General features: G+C 44.0%; 3 protein-coding genes and 3 non-coding genes across 6 annotated transcripts in view; 3 read left to right on the forward strand and 3 right to left on the reverse strand.

Annotated features, from left to right (window-relative positions):
• Positions 1-4973: 4973 nt before the first annotated feature.
• Positions 4974-8374, forward strand: tdrd15 (tudor domain containing 15). Its single transcript, XM_086167625.1, has 3 exons — positions 4974-6881; positions 7536-8258; positions 8354-8374. Exons 1-3 carry the CDS (start codon positions 4974-4976, stop codon positions 8372-8374), a joined length of 2652 nt encoding a protein of 883 aa, XP_086023751.1.
• Positions 8375-8381: 7 nt separating this feature from the next.
• Positions 8382-14379, forward strand: LOC147223085 (tudor domain-containing protein 15-like). The gene is made up of 4 exons (XM_086167626.1): positions 8382-9152; positions 9975-9994; positions 10112-10262; positions 14275-14379. The coding sequence occupies exons 1-4, from the start codon at positions 8382-8384 to the stop codon at positions 14377-14379; spliced, it is 1047 nt and encodes a 348-aa protein (XP_086023752.1).
• Positions 13878-13960, reverse strand: trnal-cag (transfer RNA leucine (anticodon CAG)). Its single transcript has one exon. It is a non-coding gene; the product is annotated as a tRNA-Leu (tRNA).
• An 872-nt stretch (positions 14380-15251) lies between the features above and the next one.
• trnal-cag (transfer RNA leucine (anticodon CAG)) lies at positions 15252-15334 on the forward strand. The gene has a single exon. It is a non-coding gene; the product is annotated as a tRNA-Leu (tRNA).
• A 302-nt stretch (positions 15335-15636) lies between these two features.
• On the reverse strand, positions 15637-15719 carry trnal-cag (transfer RNA leucine (anticodon CAG)). Its single transcript has one exon. It is a non-coding gene; the product is annotated as a tRNA-Leu (tRNA).
• A 1096-nt stretch (positions 15720-16815) lies between these two features.
• The window catches only part of LOC147223089 (afadin-like), an 81779-nt gene continuing 77255 nt past the window's right edge, over positions 16816-21339 (reverse strand). Inside the window, 2 exon segments of the mRNA XM_086166746.1 lie at positions 16816-18199; positions 18931-19015. Of these exon segments, the coding sequence (XP_086022872.1) occupies positions 18046-18199; positions 18931-19015 (239 nt within the window). The 3' untranslated portion in view covers positions 16816-18045.

The following is a 21339-nucleotide window of genomic DNA, read 5'->3' on the forward strand; positions in this document are numbered from 1 at the left end:
AACAATCCTTAAAAACTTTTTTCTCCAATCCAGGGGAGGAAGACCACCAGGACCACATGCAGCATAGTGGGTCCGTGGAGGTGAAGCCGGCGGGAGGTTGAGGCGACGCTCTGCTCCACTGATAAACCACGGCAGGCAAATAAAGCAGTGCTGTGGGAAGGTGAGAGCTTTAATGAAGCCCAGGGATGCATTCATCATATTTACAGAAGACTGGGGCTAATCCAGGTTATTAATGATTAACAGAAAAACCCTCATCCATCTGTCCTTCCGTGCAGCCTGCCGGGCCCTTCACCAGCCGAGACCTGCGCCAAAACACCGAGACTCGGGATCCGCCGGTTTATTTTCACGCATTTCAATTTGTGAGTGTGTGTCTCTAAAGGTTAAAAACCTTATTCCAGCCTCGTCAGATCATTGTCCTAGACTTACGTATTATTTAACATTAAATAATGGAGTGTGTGACACCGCTGACACGAAGAATGAAAGAGTAAATATTTGTGTTGATTGGCGGAGCCTTTCCAAAAAGCGTCCCATTATATCCACCCTCTTGAAAGGTGGAAAGTTCATGTATTTATTTTTTTTCTAATGCGAGTTCAGGCACAGTCAGTGGTAGCAGGTAAACAGATCTGGGACACACTCCCACAGGTCTGCCACTCAAATATCACTCATCTTCATCATTCATCTTCTACACTGTGAGTTCATCCTGGATCGACATACAGAAACACTCAACCATTCATCCCTATTTACCCATCTGGACAATGCCAGGTCAAAAATATACACAGACAAAATGCAATTATCAGAAATGAGCAGCAACAGTTATGTCCACTTTCATCTCTGGTGAAAGTGCCACCAGTTTAACTGTTTTTCTTTTAAAATGCAATTTCCTAATTTAATATCCTAATCAATTAATCAACACGCTGTTTGAGCTGGACGCCTGATCTTTTCATATTAATTCATCCATCACTAATGGCCTCTCTTGTTGTGGACAGGTGCTGAGTGAAATATTTTAGATTTATCGTTTTCATCTTTTTTTTTTTAAATCTCATCTAAATTTAAGAATAAATTTATTGTGCATTCCAGTTTGATATATAACCTGATATTTCTTGACATCCCTGCTGTACATAATATGCATCTTTTTGCATCACCTCTCCGACCCCTTTTCTCAATACTTTACAATATTACACATTTTCTTCTGTATTATGTTTTGTGTCCAGTCGATGTTTACCTTCACGAGACTGCGACTTTTATAGTGCTACTTAAAAGATATAAACAGTCCCATCAAAAATGTGTTTTCAGATTGAAAATGTTTTTAATTTCAAGCTAGTTCAAAGGCATTTTGTGATTCATTTAAATATAACCTACAATCCCAATAGCAGAGAAAAGGATCAGTGGCAGTCGTACACATCGATCTTCTACTAGTAGGATTCATTCTTTATTTCTTTTTTTTTTCAGTGATGGAAAATACAGCTGCCTGTTGTTCGGTCTGATTTAACACCGAGTTCCACCGCAAAGTCCTTTATGATGAAAAGCTTAACAAGTTATATTGATTTCATGTTTATTTCCCTGAATTCACGTCACGGAAGTTTTGAATCCTTGGACTGGATTCAGGATGATCCCGCATTCATATTAAATAAGGTATTATCTGATTGGACAAGATCAAGCGCTTGCGGTTTAACTAGCCAATCAGATACCAGGTGTCTATTGATATTCTAATCAAGTCCAAAGCGTCTCTCCATGCTGGTACTTCCAGTCACCAGGCAAACCACGAAGTGAAAGGTTGGAAACGGGTGGATTGTCGTTATTTTCTGTCTCCAGGCGCTCTAAGACTGTCATCCGGTAGATATTCAAGTTATCTGAACCCAATTTTTTTTCAGCATTCGATGATTGGTCGTAACGTTAAAAATGTCGATTTGAAACATCCGCTAACTTAGCGACTGTTAGCACGTCTTTGCTAATAATGCTAAAGCCCTTTGGCGTTGAACTTCCATCCGTTCAGTCCGCGTTACTTGCCCTTATAAGTTTAATACTTAAATGTTTATCCAGTTAAATTAGGCTATCTTAGTTTTGCGTAATGTAGATGTGGCACCCTCTATCAAATTATTGATTTAAACTAGCGTTTTTGGACGGACTTTAAGCCATTTAAATACTATTTTTTTAATAACAAAATTAAGAAAACTAATTAAATAATGCCCTGTTTTGTCTTTAAATGGAAATATTCACTGTACTTACGTACGAAATACATATGTTTTATCACTTGTTTTGTTTATAATAGAGGTCTATATGAAACGTTAGATTCAGATTTACTTAGAAAATACCACCATTGTTCCCTGTGTTGTTAAATTCTGTCTTGTAAGGAAAAAACATAAATGACACCCTTAGAAATGTCCCTCTTGCAACAAAATTTTCATGCAGATTCTCACAGATAGTTCGTTTAAACATAAAATGAAAATATTGAGCAGCCAAAGTATATATTCTGGGATTTTGAGTTTATCCATAAACTAAAAGTTGGACTTCTGACAGCCAAACGCTGCTAATTAATAAGCTTTGGTACCAGATTCGATATGATCTGAATTAATTGGGAACTTAAATTGGGATTGTCAGACTTTGGCTCTAGAAGGTCTCCTCCTGCATATGTAGGCTTATCTTTTATTTTGGTGAATACAGTGGGGCAAAAAATTATTTAGTCAGCCACCAATTGTGCAAGTTCTCCCAAAAGGATGAGTGAAGCCTGTAATTATCATCACAGGTACACTTCAACTATCACATTGTAGGATTTTTAATGAATTAATTGGTAAATTCCTAGGAAAAATAAGTATTTGGTGTCCTACAAACAAGCAAGATTTCTGGCTCTCACTGGCCTTGAACTGGTTATTAGAATAAAAGACACCTGTCCACAACCTCAAGCAGTCACACTCCAAACTCTACTGTGGCCAAAGAGCTGTCAAAGGACACCAGAAACAAAATTGGCGACCTGCACCAGGCTGGGAAGACTGAATCTGCAATAGGTACGCAGCTTGGTGTGAAGAAATCAACTGTGGGAGTAATTATTTGAAAATGGAAGACATACCAGACCCCTGATAATCTCCCTCGATCTGGGTCTTCATGCAAGATCTCACCCTGTGGGGTCAAAATGATCACGGAAACGGTGAGCAAAAATCCCAGATGAGATGACCTAGTGAATGACCTGCAGAGAGCTGGGACCAAAGTAATAAAGGCTTCCATCAGTAACACACAACGCCACCAGGGACTCAAATCCTGCAGTGCCGGACGTGTCCAGACCCATCTGAAGTTTGCTAGAGAGTATTTGGATGATCCTGAAGAGGGTTTGGAGAATGTCCTCTGCGCAGATGAAACCAAAATAGAACTTCTCGGTACAAACTCAACTTGTTGTGTTTGGAGGAGAAAGAAGGCTCAGTTGCATCCAAATAACACCATGCCTACTGAGAAGCATTAGTGGGGGTGGAAACCTCATGCTTTGGAGCAGTTTTTCTGCAAAGGGACCAGGACAACTGATTTGTGTAAAGGGAAGAATGAACAGGGCCAAGAATCATGAGATTTTGAGTGAAAACCTCCTTCCATCAGCCAGGGAAGTGAAGAAGAAACGTGGTTGGGTCTTTCAGAATGACAATGATCCCAAACACACCGCCCGAACAAAGGAGTGGCTTCGTCAGAAGCATTTGAAAGTTCTGGAGCGGCCTAGCCAGCCCCCAGATCTCAACCCCATAGGAAATCTTTGGAGAAAGTTGAAAGTCTGTTGCCCAGCGACCGCCCCAAAATATCACTGCTCTAGAGGAGATCTGCATGGATCTGCAAGAATGGGCTGAAATACCAGCAACAGTGTGTGAAAACCTTGTGAAGACTTACAGAAAATATTTGACCTCTGTCATTGCCTACAACGGGTATATGTAATGTGATGAACTTTTGTTCTTGACCAAATACATATTTTCCTCCATAATTTGCAAATGAATTCTTTTAAAAACTGGATAGTGTGATTTTTCTGGATTTTTTTTTTCCCCATTCTGTCTCATAGTTGGCGTGTACCTATGACAAAATATACAGGCCTCTCGTCTTTTAAATGGGAGAACCTGCATAATTGGTGGGTGGCTGACTAAATACTTTTTTGCCCCTCTGTATTGCAAGATCTAATTTGACTAACAAGTGACGCTTTGTCGTATAAATCTGTGTTTTGTTTTCTTCCAATAATAAATATATATATAATTTTTTTTTTCTTTTTCAGGTTCTGTTTTTGACGTGGACGCAGCTGATGTTGCAGACGTGATGTCAGGCCTGAGCTCTGAAAGCCAAAAGTAAGTAAACCAGGCAAAACCTTCAAATTATTCGGGCTCAAGGTGTAATGTCCTCCATTAAGTCTTTTTTTGAAGTATGGTATTTTAATTGAAATGTAAAAAAATCAGATAAAAACATACCTGGCAATTCAAAGGGAATATTTTGCATTCAGAAACATATTCCACATATCTATACAGTTGTGTATATTTGACAGGATTTATAAATTAACCAAAAAAGTACTCCCAAATTTCCTGTCTGACTGAGAACACAAAGATTACATTTGAAAGGTGATAAAACCGCTCATTCTGTATGATTAGTGAATTTCTCTTCAAATGGTAAGTTGGATCTTTTATGCTTCATGTCAGCAGCGTAGCTTTCTTTCAAAAAATAGATTTAACATATCTCCATTCTGAAGATAAGAGACCTTTGGGTTTGCTTGTGTGTGATGATGCCTATTTTGCTGAGTTGTATATAACAAAGGTTCTCCATTGCAACCCACTGCATACAGTCAAATGAGAAAATGATGTTGCTCTTGATAAACCAGTATTTCCAAAATTATTTTAACACAATGATAATCATGCTATTCCTGAAAAGTGAAGTTCTGCTAACTGAGAAAGGAAAAATCATGTTTAAAAATCATCTTCAGGTCGCAGGACCTGGATCTATGTATTCCATGCACACCTGGAACAATGGACCTCAAGTTAGCTCACCTGGACTGGAATCCTGAAACAGCGCTAATATATTTCCAAGGACAACATCTTACTGTGTGTGAGCTTGACTACACCATCTTGCAAGGGGAAATACAGAACATCGAAAAGACCAAAACTGCAGGTGACATTGGAGAGTTTTGCCTTGTGAAAGATCTCAGTTCAGCTCACTGGTACCGAGGAAGAGTCCAGAACCGCAAAGAGGGTTTATTTGATGTTTTCCTAATAGATAATGGGAATATCTTGACGGCTGATATTGACCACTTGTCATCCTGCTCAGAGGATTTCTTTATCCTGCCTCCAAAGATAGTGTGTGGCTTTCTCGCCAATGTTCTGCTTCTTAATGACTCTACTTATTCTGCAGTGAAGAAGTACTTCTCCACCCTGATTGGAAAAACAATTACCTGTCACATCAAGGCCCTGCTGCTCTATGGAGTGTTCTTGCTGGAGGCTCCTGAAATAAATGATGGCTTTGTCCTGCAAGGTTTTGCGAGGCATGTGGACACAGACACGTTTCTCCTCTTGGTTGAGATGCTGACAGAGATCCCACTCAAACACAATGTAAATTATGATCCCCACTTGGTGACTGAGAAGTCACAAGAACAAGAACGTTGCTGCAAACCGTACAGATTGCCAGGATATGAGGAAATCATGTTGTTCTCTGGGCTCAGGTTGAGTTGTGGAAAACGCCTTAAAGTGCGTGTGACTGCTGCAATAAACCCCGGCCTGTTTTACTGCCAGTTGACAAGTATGGAAACAGATCTTTGGGACATGTCAAAGAAGCTGGCTGCTGTTTGTGAGCACAAGATGCAAGAAAACCCGGGTCCCCTCTGTGCAGTTAAAAGCAAAGATAAGAAATGGTACCGAGGCTTTGTGCAAAGGCTCCCAGAGAGCCCACAGGCGGAGGTGCTGTTCATTGACTACGGATACTCGGAATCCGTCAAAATTGAGAACCTCCGGAGGTTGCCGTCTGATTTACACTCAGTTCCCATAATGGCATTCCCCTGCTCGCTCTCTTCCTCATGTTCTCATGACAAAGCAGCCGAAGCTCAGCAACTGAGTCTCCTCAAAACAGGCCTGCTTGGAAGAGTGCTGCTTCTGGAGATCACTACTTTTGACAAAGTGCAACATCTGTACTCGGTTACAATTATCAGTGCTCAAGACAATCACACAAAGGAATCAGAACTTATCCAAGAGCTTCCCAAGAAGAGTGCTGAGTCAGTGTGTGAGCCAAAGGAGTCCTCACCTCCTGCTGGCCCCCTGTACTATGACTCAATCATCAGTCAAAAGCTTGTTCAAACCATGGAAGTAGAGGACGTGCGGGTAGGCTCTGTGTTCGAAGGCTATGTCGAACATGCTGCAAATCCTAACAACTTCTGGCTTAGAACACAGAAACGCAATAGTGAGTTTGAAGTAATGGTGGAAAAAATGAATAATCACTTCAGTAAGGTGAAGTTAGATGAGGAAGCGCTACATAAACCTGAACTTGGCACATTATGCTGTGCGTTGTATGAGCAAGACATGCATTTTTACCGGGCTGTCGTAATTGAAACTCTGCAGAGTGAAGCTCGAGTCCTTTTTATTGACTTTGGGAACGCTGAGAGAGTTCCATATATGTCGATTAAGAAGATACCTGAAATTTTTGCCCACAAACCTGCGTTCTCCCTTTGTTGTACTCTTGTTAATGTTGTCCCCTTGAGCAACGTTTGGACCAACCTGAACTGTGAATTTTTTAGAAAAGCTGTGTACAACAAGGCCTTCTTAGTCCACGTTGTTCAGATCAGAAAAGACAAAGTCGTTGTTGATCTGCGTGAGATGGGGGGCAAAGATAGTCAGAGTATCAGTGAGTTTCTTGTCTCCTCGAAACAAGCTGATATCTGGAACAGTATAGTGCAAAATAAAAAACATGTGACTGAAAAGACAGATCGCCACAGGAAACTTGTTACACCATACATAGACGGGAAAACAAATTGGAAAGATGGCGAGCAAGAGGGGGACGCTGTCAGATTCGAATATGAAAAGTCTAGCGGTGCCACTGGCTTCAGCGCCGGAAGCGTCAAACCCGGTTGTGAGTTTGCGGTGTGTTGCTCTCACATTAACTCTCCATTACATTTCTGGTGTCAGCGACTTGACATGGTTGCAGAGTTGGAGGACCTGATGAGTAAAATCCAGCGATATTACACGACTCATACGGTTCCCGTCCGGTGTGGAGAGAAACGGTGTGTCGCTAAGTCCCCTCGGGATGGTCGTTGGTACAGGGCCCTTATCACAGAAACACAAAAGGACCATGCCAGGGTGTTATTTGTTGACTATGGATTTACATTTCAAATCAAGAAAACTCACCTTCAGACGATAATGCCGGAATATGTTACTCTGGACCGACAAGCCTTTAGATGCACCCTTGACAACCTGAAGAAACCTGCTGAAGCTAAGTGCTGTCGGGACAGGAACCAAGAGGTAGCAGACTATATGAAAAAGTTTTTCAGAGATACCTCTGGCCACCTAAGATCCAAAATATTTTTGCAGTTGAAAGTGGAGAAAGAGCTGTACAGTGTCGTGGACCTCTACAATGCCCAAACGAAGCAGATCATTACCAATGCGCGGGTAGAAAGGGGTCTGTTTGGACAAACTACAGTCTCAACAAGGCTAGTAGCTCCCATTCCAGAGTCATTTGTTTACTCTTCATTTGACTTAAAGCCCAAGAATGAAGCACACGTCTGTGTCACTCACCTCAACAGCCAGTGGGAGATTTACTGTCAACTTGAGAAAAATGCTGAAGTAATCGAAGCCCTTGAAACCACGATATCTGAGGAAAGCCGGAAAATTAACCAAGCCAATATGAGATCCGTTGTCAGAAAGCTGTGCTTAGCAAAATACTTGGATGGAAAATGGTATCGGGGTATAGTAGCTCCGGCCCAATCTCCTCTCCATCTCAGTGTGTTCTTTGTGGATTATGGAAACACAAATACAACGGAGAAAGCCAACATCATGTTCATCCCAAACGACTCTCACCATTTGCTGTATACACCAATGCAAGCTCTGAGGTTCAACCTTGCCTCAGTTTCCAAAGAGCTGCTTTTTGTTGATGCCAAGGAGTGGCTGGAAGCAGCTGTTCTCAACAAGCAGGTGAGAGCCGTCATAGTTGGAAAGAATGACGATGGGTCATTTGACATTCAGCTGTTCGATGGAGACTTAAACATCAACGAGAGAGTGAGGGAGCTGGTTCGCGGTCTTTCAAAGCCCAATGGGAACAAAGCTAAAAAGACAGTGGATGCTTGTGATAAAAAAATGCAGACTTCAGTCAAATCCCAGACTCTAAATGTGCAAAAGATCTCCAATTATTCCTCATCTAATGACCGCAGACCAACTCGTGCGATGCCTAGACCCCACATGAAGAGAGGGAACACTGAAAGGCAGGCAGGCAGGGTAGCAACTCTGAAAGTCTCTCAGGTAGAAGTCCAAAGATGGAACCGTGACATTGGGGCAGGAAGGCCTCCACCCACCACAGACAGAGATGTCCCTCAGCTCTCATGTTTGCCCAACGTTAAAGTGTATGCGGGATGCAGGGTGAAGTGTTTTGTGTCACATATCGACTCCGTTCATAACTTTTTCCTTCAGCTGGAAGAGGACGAACCTGCTCTTTTGAAACTGCGTAAAGCTCTCAACTCAGGTGACTCCCAGATGGCCTTGAGGAATATCCCCTCTTTGAGAGCCAATGACCTTGTTTTAGCTGAGTACGAAGAGGACGGAGCTCTGTATCGAGCAGTTGTGAAACACCAAGAAGCGTCAAGAAAGAGCCATTTCCAGATTGAGTTCCTGGACTACGGAAACTCTGTTGTCATCGAGAAGGAGAAGATCTACTACCTACCACAGCAGTTGCTCTCTCAGCCAAGATTCAGCATTCCGTGTCGTGTCATGGGCACGAAAGAGAACGACAAAGATGCTTTTTTTGCTGATGCTGTGATGGACAAGCCAGTCAGTGTTCACTTTGTCTGCCAATTCGGAACCCATTGGGATGTCAAGGTATTGAGTCATGCTGAAACAATCGATCCGTCAGCAACTGAAACTGGCAATGAACCTGCCAAAGAAGATGTGAAGGTGCCTGATACTTTATCTGAAACAATGGAGATGGGGAAACCCTTTGAGCAGACCACCATCAAGGTGGAAGAGACCACAAAAGGATCTAAAATTAACCTCGATGAAGAGGACAAAATGAATCTACCGCTGTTCGCAAACCCGGGGATGAAATCAGGGCGTAACAGAAGCAGAATGTCCACCAGAAATAAAAGAAAATCCGGGATGAATCAAATAGTAAAGGAAGCTGTCAGACGAGGCTTCATGTGCCTCATTCAGGTACCAGAGGACCCTCAGTGGAAGAGAGTGCTTGTCCAACAAGTGGACCAGAATAGATGCCAAGTACTGTTGGTGGATGAAGGAATAGCTCGAGAAGTTACGATTGGCTACATACGAAGATTCATCAGTACAATCCCGAACCTTACTCCGTTGTGTAAGATGAACCGCCTCATGCTCGTGGAAACCAAGCATCGCAGTGAAACTCTCAAGACATTGGTTGACAAAGAAGTCAAGAATGTGTTTGCATCTCATTCAGATGCTCACAGCCTCAGGCTGGTCGATATGGTTCATAGTAGGTTGTTCCTGATTAACCGTATCCTGACCTCTCAGCAGAAAGATGAAGGGCCAAAGTCACCTCGAGCTCAAACCCCAAGTGAGTTAGCAAGACGTACCCGGGCCTCAACCCCACCTCAGCACTTTGAGTTTGCCCCCATCTTTTTTGACAAATTATATCATGGCTTCACTGCTGTCATGGCTCCTCCTTTGGAGTTTTGTATCCTCCGAGCAGACCTCCTTGGGACAACTAGCAACATGTCCGTCATGTCGGACAACTTCTCTCCTCTCCCACAAGCCCGCCCTGGAATCTGCTACATGCAGAACTCAGACGTAAAGAGCCTGTTGTGTTTGCAGGCAGAGGCCGTGGTGGTTTTGTACCTTGTAAATTCTGGCCATTGGGAATTTGTGCTATACCAAGACGGACGCGGTTTGAAGATGGTCCAAGGAGATTTGGTAAAACTTCCAAACGTGACATATCCCTGTGTCCCGAGAGCCGGGCTGGATGGGCAGGGGACAGATGAGGCTTCTGTGGTGTTTCAGCTGTGTTTATACCAGAAGAACCTTCAGATTTTCCTCAGAGAGTTGGTGTCACACTGGAAGGCGGGCATCCTGCCAGACAGCATCCTTGCAGTCATGAAGCTGGTGAATACTGGACAAGATGTGCTTGGACTAAGGCATGTCCCTACTATGGGTATGTACTCATATCTTCAATACTCTGTGATCGAATGAAAACGTGTGTGTGTGTGTGTGTGTGTGTGTGTGAGTGAGTGTGTGTGTATAAATAAATATATATATTTGTGTATATACAGTGGGGATAACAAGTATTTGATACACTGCTGATTGTTCCGCTTTTCTCACTTGCAAAGCATGCCGAGGTCCGTAATTGTTATCATGGGGTACTCTTTAACCGTGAGTGACAGAATCTAAAACAAAAATGCCGAAAACCACATTGTATGATTTTTAAGTAATTTGTTTTTTATTGCATGACATAAGTGTTTGATCTTCTATCAACCAGTAAGAATTGCAGCTATCACAGACTTATTAGTTCTATTAGTTCTAAAAAGCCCTCCTGTCTCCACTCAATACCTGTATTATTATATTAACTGCACCAGTTTGAACTCGGTATCTGTATAAACCTGTCCAAACACTCAAACAAACTCCAACCTCTCCGCAATGGCCAAGACCAGAGAGCTGTGTAAGGACATCAGTGATAAAATTGTCGACCTGCACAAGGCTGGGATGGGCTACAGGACAATAGGTAAGCAGCTTGACAAGAAGGCAACAACTGTTGGCACAATTATTAGAAAATGGAAGAAGTTCAAGATGACGGTCAAGCTCCTTCGGTCTGGGGCTCCATGCAAGATCTCACCTCACGGGACATCAATGATCATGAGGAAGGTGAGGGATCAGGCCGGAACTACATGTCTTGTCCTGGTCAATGACCTGCAGAGAGCTGGGACCGCAGTCTCAAAGAGTACCTTTAGTAACATACAACGCCATCATGGATTAAAATCCTGCAGTGCACGCAAGGTCCCCCTGCTCAAGCCAGCACATGTCCAGGCCCGTCTGAAGTTTGCCACCGACCATCTGGATGATCCAGAGGAGGAATGGAAGAAGGTTATGTGGTCTGATGAGACAAAAATAGAGCTTTTTGGTCTAAACTCCACTTGCCGTGTTTGGACGAAGAAGGATGAGTACAACCCAGAGAACACCATCCCAACCATGAAGGAGGTGGAAACATCGTTCTTTGGGGATACTTTTCTGCAAAGGGGACATGACGACTGCACCGTATTGAGGGGAGGATGGATGGGGCCATGTATCGCAAGATCTTGGCCAACAACCTCCTTCCCTCAGGAAGAGCCTTGAAGATGGGTCGTGGCCGGGTCTTCCAGCATGACAACGACCCGAAACACACAGCCACGACTGAGGAGTGGCTCCGTAAGAAGCATCTCAAGGTCCTTTAGACCTGAACCTAATAGAAAATCTTTGGAGGGAGCTGAAACTCTATATCGCCCAGCGGCTGCCCCGAAACCAGATCTGGAGAAGATCTGTATGGAGGAGTGGGCCAGAATCCCTGCTGCAGTGTGTGCAAGCCTGCTCAAGAACTACAGGAAATGTCTCATCGCTGTAATTGCCAACAAAGCTTTCTGTGCCAAATATGGCAAAGTTCTATGTTTCTGATTTCTCAAATACTTATGGCATGCAATAGAAAGCAAATTAATTACTTAAAAAAACCATACAATGTTTCTCTCTGGACTTTTGTTTTAGATTCCATCACTCACAGTTAAAGGTGAAGTTGAAGTATCCATGATAAAAATTACAGACCTCGACATGCTTTGCAAATGGGAAAAGCTGAAAAATCAGCAGTGTATCAAAAACTTGTTCTCCCCACTGTATATGTATGTAGGCAATGTTTTCTTTTTTTTTTTTTTTGTTGAAGTTGCCAGTGCTGCAATGTTTTTTTTTTTTTTTTTTTTATTCAAAATTATTTAGGATAATTCTATTCAAGCAGTAAACGGCATATTTTCTCCATAATATGTGTTTCTGCTTTTTGTTCTTCTTTCTGTCTGTAAACACAAATTATGATTACATTTTTAGATTGAATATTTAAATCCACACACACACACATATATATATATATATATATATATATACACACTGCTCAAAAAAATAAAGGGAACACTTAAAAAACACATCCTAGATCTAAATGAATGAAATATTCTTATGAAATACTTTGCTCTTTACACAGTTGAATGTGCTGACAACAAAATCACACAAAAATGATCAATGGAAATCAATTGTATCAACCCATGGAGGTCTGGATTAGGAATCACACTCAAAATTAAAGTGTAAAAACAAACTCCAGGCTGATCCAACTTTGATGTAATGTCCTTAAAACAAGTCAAAATGAATCTGTGTTGCTTCCTGAGTGGACACTATGATTTCACACAAGTGTGATTGACTTGGAGTTACATTGTGTTGTTTAAGTGTTCCCTTTATTTTTTTGAGCAGTATATATATATATACATATATACATATATATATACGTGTTTTGTCCGGGAAATGTCTCAGTGATATTTAAGTTAACCTGAAACCTTGCTGTCTGGCATGTCGAGGTTCCGGTTGCGGAGCACGTTTGAAGAACCTGCTTGAAGTCCCCGTCAGTGAAGAAGACAATGAGCGGGAACAAAAAGGTCTTCTGGTACCTCTTGAGGGTACTGATGAAAAGGAGGTTCTGCTCAGATTCTCCTCTGGATCCAATTGATGTGAGAAGAGTTGGAACACTGCGACTGTCACCAGCGTTTTCATTATCACCGTGGTTATCAATGAGGCCGTGGTCCCTTATTTACAAACTGAGTGCTTGACCAACAGATCCATTTGCAAACAAAATATATGATCAAAAAACTTGAACTGCTAAAATACTATCCTGTAGCATCGATTTGCATTTGCATGTCAGTGTTTCTTTGTTGCACAACACCGCAAGATCGTCAGACGGTTCCATCCCGAAGAACAGCGGCAGTAAAGTGAGCGAAGTAATCAGCAAAGAAAGTTTCGCAGGGTCTCCAGATCACAGAAGGACCTCAGAACTCTAAAGAAAGTGTTCATTTTTTCATTGTTTCTTATCAAACAATACGTTTTAGTTTAGAACTATGTGTAGGAGCTAATCAGATTTGTAAACTGAGGTACCACAGTCCAACATTTCAGTCATTTCAGTTGAGACTTGAAACTGATTATTGGTTAGTTTTTTAGTTTTCCTTTTTGATGATTCTCAGGGAAATACTTGTTTCTTTTTCTAATTCCCCTATTATGTTTGTAATGTCTTGGCTGGGTGTGTAAATAAAACATTGCAATTGAAAGTTTTTCATTTATTAAATCGTGAAAAAAAACTTTGTTTTGGGTGTCACACTGATATGATGTCTGCCGAGCGGTCTAAGGCACTGCGTCTAGGTTGCAGTCTCCCCTGGAGGCTTGGGTTCGAATCCCTCTTCTGTCAGCACCGTTTTTCCTTTTCCCATCCTGTCTGGAGCCTCAGCGGCTACATGATGAAGATCAGAAGTTTTCATGGTTTCCCACAGGAGCTTTCAAGCATGGACTCGGAAGGATTCACACATTACTGTACCCAAGCAGGCGGGTTACCAACAGAAAGCTGCAGGTCACAGTGGCTCAGCAGAAGTATGTGCCAGCATATCAGCAGTAAGTACATGGATTTAGCAAAGGTGATGCTATGAAATCCAACATCATCTTTCAAAACCTTGTTGTCAGAAGTGGGATTCGAACCCACGCCTCCAGGGGAGACTGCGACCTGAACGCAGCGCCTTAGACCGCTCGGCCATCCTGACTTATTTTCTGCCTCTCTGACCTTCAATTCTTCTATTTCTACATATACACACATGTATACATATAAATATATATATGTACAGATATGAGCTAGATGAAGTGATGCTAATTGGTGCCCATGGTCATCTGACTGCATAACCACAGTCTGGACGGCACACAAGGAGAGTCTGAAGCGTTCGCTTCTCCACTGGGGTGGGATGAACCGTTTGCTGAAGGCGATGCCCATCGGCCACAGCTCGTCATGCAGGGGGTGGGCAGGATTGTTCAGGATAACACCCGCTTTGTGCTTCACCTTCCCCGCTACCACTGATTGAAGATGGTCCAGTTTCAGTCCCACCCCGGAGCCGGCTTCTCTCACGGTCTTGTTGAGCCTGTTAACCTCACCAGTCTGGGCACCTCCCCATCAGCACACTATACCTAAGGAGAGAAAGCTGGCTACCATAGACTGGTAGAAGGTTTTGAGGAAGAACATCCTGCAATGACCCCTCCTGTAGACTGCATCAGTGTTGTGTGACCAGTCAAGTTTGTTGATGATGCGAACCCCAAGGTACTTGTAGGAGTCCCCTATCTCCACCTCTTCACTCTGGACGGTGGTTGGTACCTGTCTCCTCCAAATCTTCCAGAAGTCCACAACCAGTCCTTGGTCTTGGAGATGTTGAGTAGAAGGTGGTTCTGGTTGTTCCACTCAACGAAACTCGCGATCAGACCTCCGTACTCCTCGTTGTTATAATTGATACATCCAACAATAGAAGAGTCATCGTAGAACTTCTGGTGGTGGCTGGAACTGGAGGTGTACCGGAGGTTGGAGGTGAAGAGGGTGGAGAGGAATGGTGACAGGACAGTACCTTGAGGCACTCCAGTGCTGCACCCATCCATCCACTGTAACATACCGCGATCATCCTGTGAGTACAGGATCCAGGCACAGAAATCAATATATATATATATATATATGTGTGTGTGTGTGTGTGTGTGTGTGTGTATAGGGGGTCTATTCTGATAACCAGTTCAAACAGGTGCCATTAATACAGCAAACTTATGGATGACATTACATTACAGTCACTTGGCAGACGCTTTTATCCAAAGCAACTTACAAAAGGTGCAATTCAGTCACCTAAAATCCGAAGTACCAGTTGTTGGAAGTCCAAAGTGACCAATCAACCAAATAGACATCTCAGAACCATGTACAGAGACCTGCCGAGACCTATTCGATCGGCAGCCGGGGGCTCTGAGTGATGGGGTGGACGGTGTGTGTGTAGAAATCCCACAATTGAAGGTCAAAGACTAAACGTGTGAGTCAGGATGGCCGAGCGGTCTAAGGCGCTGCGTTCAGGTCGCAGTCTCCCCTGGAGGCGTGGGTTCGAATCCCACTTCTGACATCAAGGTTTTGACAGAGGATAGATATTCACAGTATCACCTTTGCTAAATTCTGTTGATATGCCGACTTGTACTTCTGCAGGGCCAATTTGACCTGTCGCTTTCTGTTGCTAACCCACCTCTTTGGTTCCCCTAAAGTTGTGTGAGTTCATCCTGCAAAGGTACAAGAAAAATTCAGTCCAATACTTACATAGTAGGGAAAACTTAAATTTCACATCAACATTAGTTCGACTATTACACTGTTGTATGTTCTGTCGGTCTTCCAGAATACTGCTAGTGGGGGTTTGCTCCGGAAAAACAGTACTGTCAGAAGTGGGATTCGAACCCACGCCTCCAGGGGAGACTGCGACCTGAACGCAGCGCCTTAGACCGCTCGGCCATCCTGACTTATGCATACGTGCAATGCACTATTTTTTAATATTTGAATGCATGACTGGGTTGTGCGTCTGTGTGTCATGCTTAGTTAGCTTGTTTAGCTAAACAGCGACATTTATTATCAGCTGACGTCACGAGTCTCTTCGGAAGGTATTCCGTATATAACCATTTTATATGTTTATATACATATATATTATATATTCAATTATGAGAATCAGGATGCGAACATATATAACGTTTTAACGTGTATATATATAAATATATATCCTTTTTTTTGGGATACCGGAAGTGATGGATTTGCGCCCGCGCCTTTATTCGGCCAATTCAAATGATTGATAAATATATGATAATAATAATAATGACTGGATCTCTGGAATTTCCAAGATCTCTGGCTGTAAAACAGCTTGTGTTAGTTTCAGATCCATTTTACTGAGTCGGTGGGTTTTCCACCATTTTTGTAGTTTTCTTACTGCTTTGGTGTTTAGTTTGTCTTCTGTAAAATCTTTTGTTACCTTCTATTCAGGTCATAGTTTTGAGGTCCATAGAGATTTCCTGTACAATATATTCAATCTGCTTTTCGTTGCTATTTTAACAGTAAGTAGTTTTAGTGTCGCTTCAGTTCCTTATTTTGACAGATCACCTACAATAACAACACTTCCAGTCTCAACTTTGGAAAAAGGTGTGTTTATTAATGACTTACAAAAAGGCTAAACATGACCGTGTTGAGTTTGAAGGCTTCAAAGGGGTAACTGTGGAGGGACGCTGGCGCAGGGGGAGGAAACATCATGTACAAAGTGTTTTCCTGGAAGGACGAATCAAACGTGGATTCACTCCATTCACCAACGGTCCAAACGTCTAGTTTTTCATTCAAACCAAAGGGCCCGAATCCCGTGGGCGACCCTCGGAAGAGGTCACGAACCCCAACGGCCAGTCCCGGATTATTACCACAGTACCGGAGCTCCCCGGTGTCAATCCACCTCTCCAAAACAAACAGACAAACAAAAACAGTTTCCGATACAAACTCAGCATTACAAGTGGTTTTCTTTTTCTAGTTATATTTGTGCAAGAAGGTCTCTTTGAAATAAATATCTGTTAAGCAAACAAAGGATTCAAAGGGTCGAAGTCTTTATTGTGAAACCAAACAGTCACATTGTGAACATCGTGAGCGAACGTTCCTGTTTTTGTCTTTTTTTCCCGTTTCTTTAATCTGGATTAAAGTCGAAGATAGTCAGTCAAATTAATCACACAACTCCGCAAAGGTTGGATTAAAAAACAAGAAAAAGCAAAAAAAAAATAAAACAAAATAAAACAAAGTTACCTCAAGTGTGGGGCAGGAAACATTTAAAAAGTCCACAGTTTTGGCAGAACTTCCTGTGGGACTTTTGTTACCAAAATAAAAGTTGTTACATCACATTAGTTTTGCAGGGTTTGTCTTCTCGGTCGCCTGGCAGGTTTTTTTTTTTTTACAGTAGTAAAAGTGAGACAGTCGTGGACCCAAATATTTACAGTAATGTTGTGCACTTTTAAAGACTCTGGACCGTAGACCCTCCGCGGGAGAGTCCGCCAAAGCTTGATTCAAAATGAAAAACAATCACAAAAGAAGGAAAGGAAAAGAAAATCCCATGCTTTTTCTCGCTACGGAATGAAAGAACAGTGTTTCCACTCGCTGAGAATTTAGATTTAAAAGAGAATATCCATAAGATAGTTGGTCGTGGAGCTCAAACTTCCTGCTGGAAATGAATGTGAAAGTGTGAGGAAACAAACAAAAAAAGCTTAAAACAACACCATAAAATTGTTCGTATTTCAGAAGCTATTTAAAAAAAAATATTAAAATGAGCATAAATCTCTGATCCGCCCCAAATCCCCCCAATTCGCGAGAGAAACAGTTCACAAACAAAAATAGATCCCCCGTTTCTCTAGTGGTGTGATTCTCCAAAACCGATCACCAGATAGAATTTCCATTGTGTACAGTGCTTTACCATCATATATCTCCGACAGACCGTAATGAGGGGAAGGTTTTTGAGCCGTACGTGTCTCCACCTGCTTGTGTTGCCCCCCCACCCCGTTATTTTTAATAAACCTTTAAATAACTGGACCCTTGACGTAGCTATATCATTGCAGTAGGAGACAGTCAAAGGGGGGAAAAAAGGGGAAGCGAGCGCCTTTTTCCCCGACAACTTAATTCATTCCCCCCCTCCCAGTTGCACCTCGGCGTTGCCGTGGCGACAGGGATGGATGCAGAGGGGGTGTTTGTGTGTTTAAGGGGTGTGTGTGTGTGTGTGTGTGGGGGGGGGGGGGGGGGGGGGGGGGGGGTTGTAGTTGGTGTGTCCAGGCTTCACTACTTGGTGTTGAGCTCGTTCTCCAGCTCCATGAGTTTGCGTGAAGCCTTGACCTTGTTGGAAACCTCCTTCCCCTGAGAGAAGAGACGCTGGCGCTCCTTGAAGGTCAGACTCTCCGGGGCTCCGCCGGGGACAGAGTTCTCCTGCTCCTGACTGCGACACACACAAACACACACACACATTTTTAGTATATTAAAAACATTTTTTTGACAATAAATTTATCTAAAAATGCTAAACCCTTTATAATAAAATGTAACTGCAGAATTTAAAATAAACCAATTGAAAATGTGAAAGAAATGTTGTAAAAATGTTCCGATATTTTCAAAATAATTGACCTGGAAAACTAAGATTTGGATGCAAGAGAAATCGTCAGACCTGGCAGAAGCTGAGGAACTAAAACAGCATCTAAGGATGGACGATGAAATTGTTTCATATCATCAACTTTTCTGATCAATATTGGCTGAACTTTGAGATGAAAAATATTCTATGATTAAATATTCAAAATTATTCTATGTGCGATTAAAATATTATATTTGAATATATATGCCCGGTTTGGTTGGTCTCAGGGTGAAAAGAACAAGGTTTAAACAGCTGAGAACTGCCGGTTCAACACTTTAAACTGAGCAGTCTATTTTTATCCTTGTTGTTATACTGTTTCCTGTTTCTATCCTTGTTATTGTCTTTGTCCTTTTGTTTCTTCGATTTATATTTATATTGTTGTGCTGCTGTGACAAATGAATTTCCCCTGATGATCGATAAAGTATTATCTTATCCAGTCCCTGACTCCTGAAGGTCACCTCCCCACTCCCTCCAGGTGGAATCTGGCGTCCCACCGGCAGGTGTAGCCAGATCCCACACACCCACGGCAGTTGAAGGCGTCTCACCTCCTGGTCCACTTGTCCCGCGGGTCCTTGTAGACTTCTCCCGATCCTACAACTCCTGCTGAGTTTCCAGTGTACGCATTAAGTCCTGTGAGGGGACGCGGGGTGAGACAACAAACGCACACGTCAGTCAAGATGGTGCCTGCCGCCGCCTCGTTCACAAGAAACTTGAAACATCTACGAGGAGAAGCTGCTGGTCTAGAGGGGAGGGGGGCGTTTACATCAACAGAATTAAGAAGTATCAATGTCTGGAACTGTAGGAGCTACAGGCATGGGGGGGCGGGGGGGGCGCAGCAGCTTCTCCTCGTCACCTGGTTTCCCACAGAGCGGCTGAGCAGCAGCAGGAGGACCAGGATCAGGAGAAGCTTCAGCCACTGCAGGCAGGAGAAGAGCTCAGAGACGGCAGGCAGCCAGGCAGAGAGAAGGCATTCAAACAGGGGGCCATTCCAGAGCAGCACCGCACGTGTGTGTGTGTGTGTGTGTGTGTGTGTGTGTGTGTGTGCGTGTGTCTATCCTGGAACATCTGAGAACATCCTGACCTCCAGAGGCTCTTGTGAATTAAAGTTAATGGATCCTGAAGATGTGATACAAATCACTGGGGTCATCAGAGCGCACAGGAAGAGGGCGAACTTGACCTCTGACCCCCAAAGCAGCGCCGATCATGTGATCATGTGATCATGTGTGTCCCCTACGTGCGTGTGTGTTGTGACCTCCGAGTCCGAAGGCTTTTCATCCAAAGTATTGATCGTGTAGTTTGTAACGGATTAATACTTCCGCATGGTTCCGTTCTATTCTTCTTCTCAGCCTCTCCGTCCCTTTGGTGGCTTCCATCGATCATCTCCGGGTGAACCTGCTTCTCCTTTTCTTCTTCGGGAAAAGAACGACCGAATGACTCCTCGTGACCAAAGCCGAGGATCGGATGGTCTGCTCTCTGGGAGAGGACGTCTTCTCTGAGGAGCCCTGCTCTCCTGGCAGCCAAGATGTGGGGATTAGTGAGCTCAGGGAGGGTCTTGGCGGATCTTCAGATCTACCGCTGTCCATTAAACATCACCGACAGGGCGAGAGCCTCCTCTGATCCGTGGGGAGAAGGTGAGGGGATCTGAAGAGATCGGCTCCGAGAGCCATCTGCCGCCTCCTGGCTGGAAGCTGCAGACGCCTCCCGATGATGTGACCGGAGGTCTGGCTTTTGTTTTATGGATGTGAGGAATGTCCTTGGCAAACCAAACACCGGTGATTCTCTGGATTCTCAAAGAGTGTTTTCTTTGCCGACTGAGGTTTGGTTATCTTGGAGGCTCCTCTGTTCTGCCGAGGAGGTGGTCCTCCTCAGAGGAGGTCCCGCCCGTTCTCCTCGGAGGTGCAGTTATTCTGTGTTGTGCTGACACCAGACGACGGGAAGGAGCGGCCCCCTGTTTGCTCCTGGAAGCTGCCGGCCGCGTAAAACACCCGGTGGACCCGTCGCGGGGTTGGAGGCTCAGGTGCCGCTGGAGCTCCACCTGAGCCTGCAAAGCCCTCTGGGAACCACAGTAGGACCCTTTGGTGCAGCTGCAGCCCAGCAGATGGACAGAGGAAAGAGGCGGACAAACCAGGGAGGGAAGACGGCGGGAGAACGAGAGAGGAGCAGGAAGCAGAGGAGGACGACGAGTGAGATCAGCTGAGGAGGAGCGGGGGTGGGGGTGGGGGTGGGGGGGGCACAGGCAGTCAAAAAAGCAATAGACATCAAGCCGGTTAATCAGCTGGTAGTGCGTGTGTGTGTGTGATGGGGGGGTGATGGTGGTGTGTGTGTGTGTACGTGGGAGGGGGGGTATCATGCAGATTCGGTCCCTGAGAGGTTGGGGGGCGGCATGGGGGGTCAGGGCATTAGGAGGTCTGGATTCATAATTGAATCAAGCAGCAGCAGGAGCAGTGGGAGGGGTGATGGAGGTCTGATGGGAGCTCTGGTGTTGGTGGAGCTGAAGGTGCAGGCAGCTGGTTCTCCTGCTGCTGGTGGAACCAGCCGCCGAAGGCCCCCCGCAGCTGTGGGGGAGGGTTATTCTGCTACTCCAGCGTTTGTGGACGTGGACAGATTTACGGCCCTGGCGCTCAAAGTTCTCCTGCGGAAGAGGAAGAACCACAGCGAAGATCCTCTGATGGATAGAAGGAACACAACGCACACAGACCTCCTGTTTGGGTTTTAGCTTTAAGCTAAGCTAGCTCTTGAAAGGGACGGAATATCAGATCATCTGATCTTCTTCCGGCACGGTATTGGGGTTCTCTTCTTCCCCCGTCGGCATTTAGGTCTTCACCTCAGAGGCGCTCACAGCCCGACTGTCACAAGGCATGTCTCCAAACATCTCCTCTGGAAGGACATGGAACAAACACATGCCGGTCCTTCCCAGCCTGGACCTTCTCAGCTGAAACCTCCATGTCACAGGA

The sequence above is a fragment of the Fistularia commersonii genome, chromosome 20, assembly GCF_037954325.1.
Source record: "Fistularia commersonii isolate RoL2024-O1a breed Wild chromosome 20, RoL_Fcom_v1.0, whole genome shotgun sequence".
In the NCBI taxonomy this organism is placed as follows: domain Eukaryota; kingdom Metazoa; phylum Chordata; class Actinopteri; order Syngnathiformes; family Fistulariidae; genus Fistularia; species Fistularia commersonii.

Excerpts from the sequence above, each read along its gene's own strand:
- tdrd15 (XM_086167625.1), top strand. The coding sequence starts at position 4,974 with ATGGACCTCAAGTTAGCTCACCTGGACTGGAATCCTGAAACAGCGCTA. Across the intron at positions 6,882-7,535 it reads CTGATATCTGGAACAGTATA|CTGTACAGTGTCGTGGACCT; the intron begins GTGCAAAATAAA and ends GTGGAGAAAGAG. Across the intron at positions 8,259-8,353 it reads GGAACAAAGCTAAAAAGACA|ACCAACTCGTGCGATGCCTA; the intron begins GTGGATGCTTGT and ends TAATGACCGCAG.
- LOC147223085 (XM_086167626.1), top strand. The coding sequence starts at position 8,382 with ATGAAGAGAGGGAACACTGAAAGGCAGGCAGGCAGGGTAGCAACTCTG. Across the intron at positions 9,153-9,974 it reads TTGAGCAGACCACCATCAAG|GCAGAGGCCGTGGTGGTTTT; the intron begins GTGGAAGAGACC and ends TTGTGTTTGCAG. Across the intron at positions 9,995-10,111 it reads GCAGAGGCCGTGGTGGTTTT|AGCCGGGCTGGATGGGCAGG; the intron begins GTACCTTGTAAA and ends CTGTGTCCCGAG.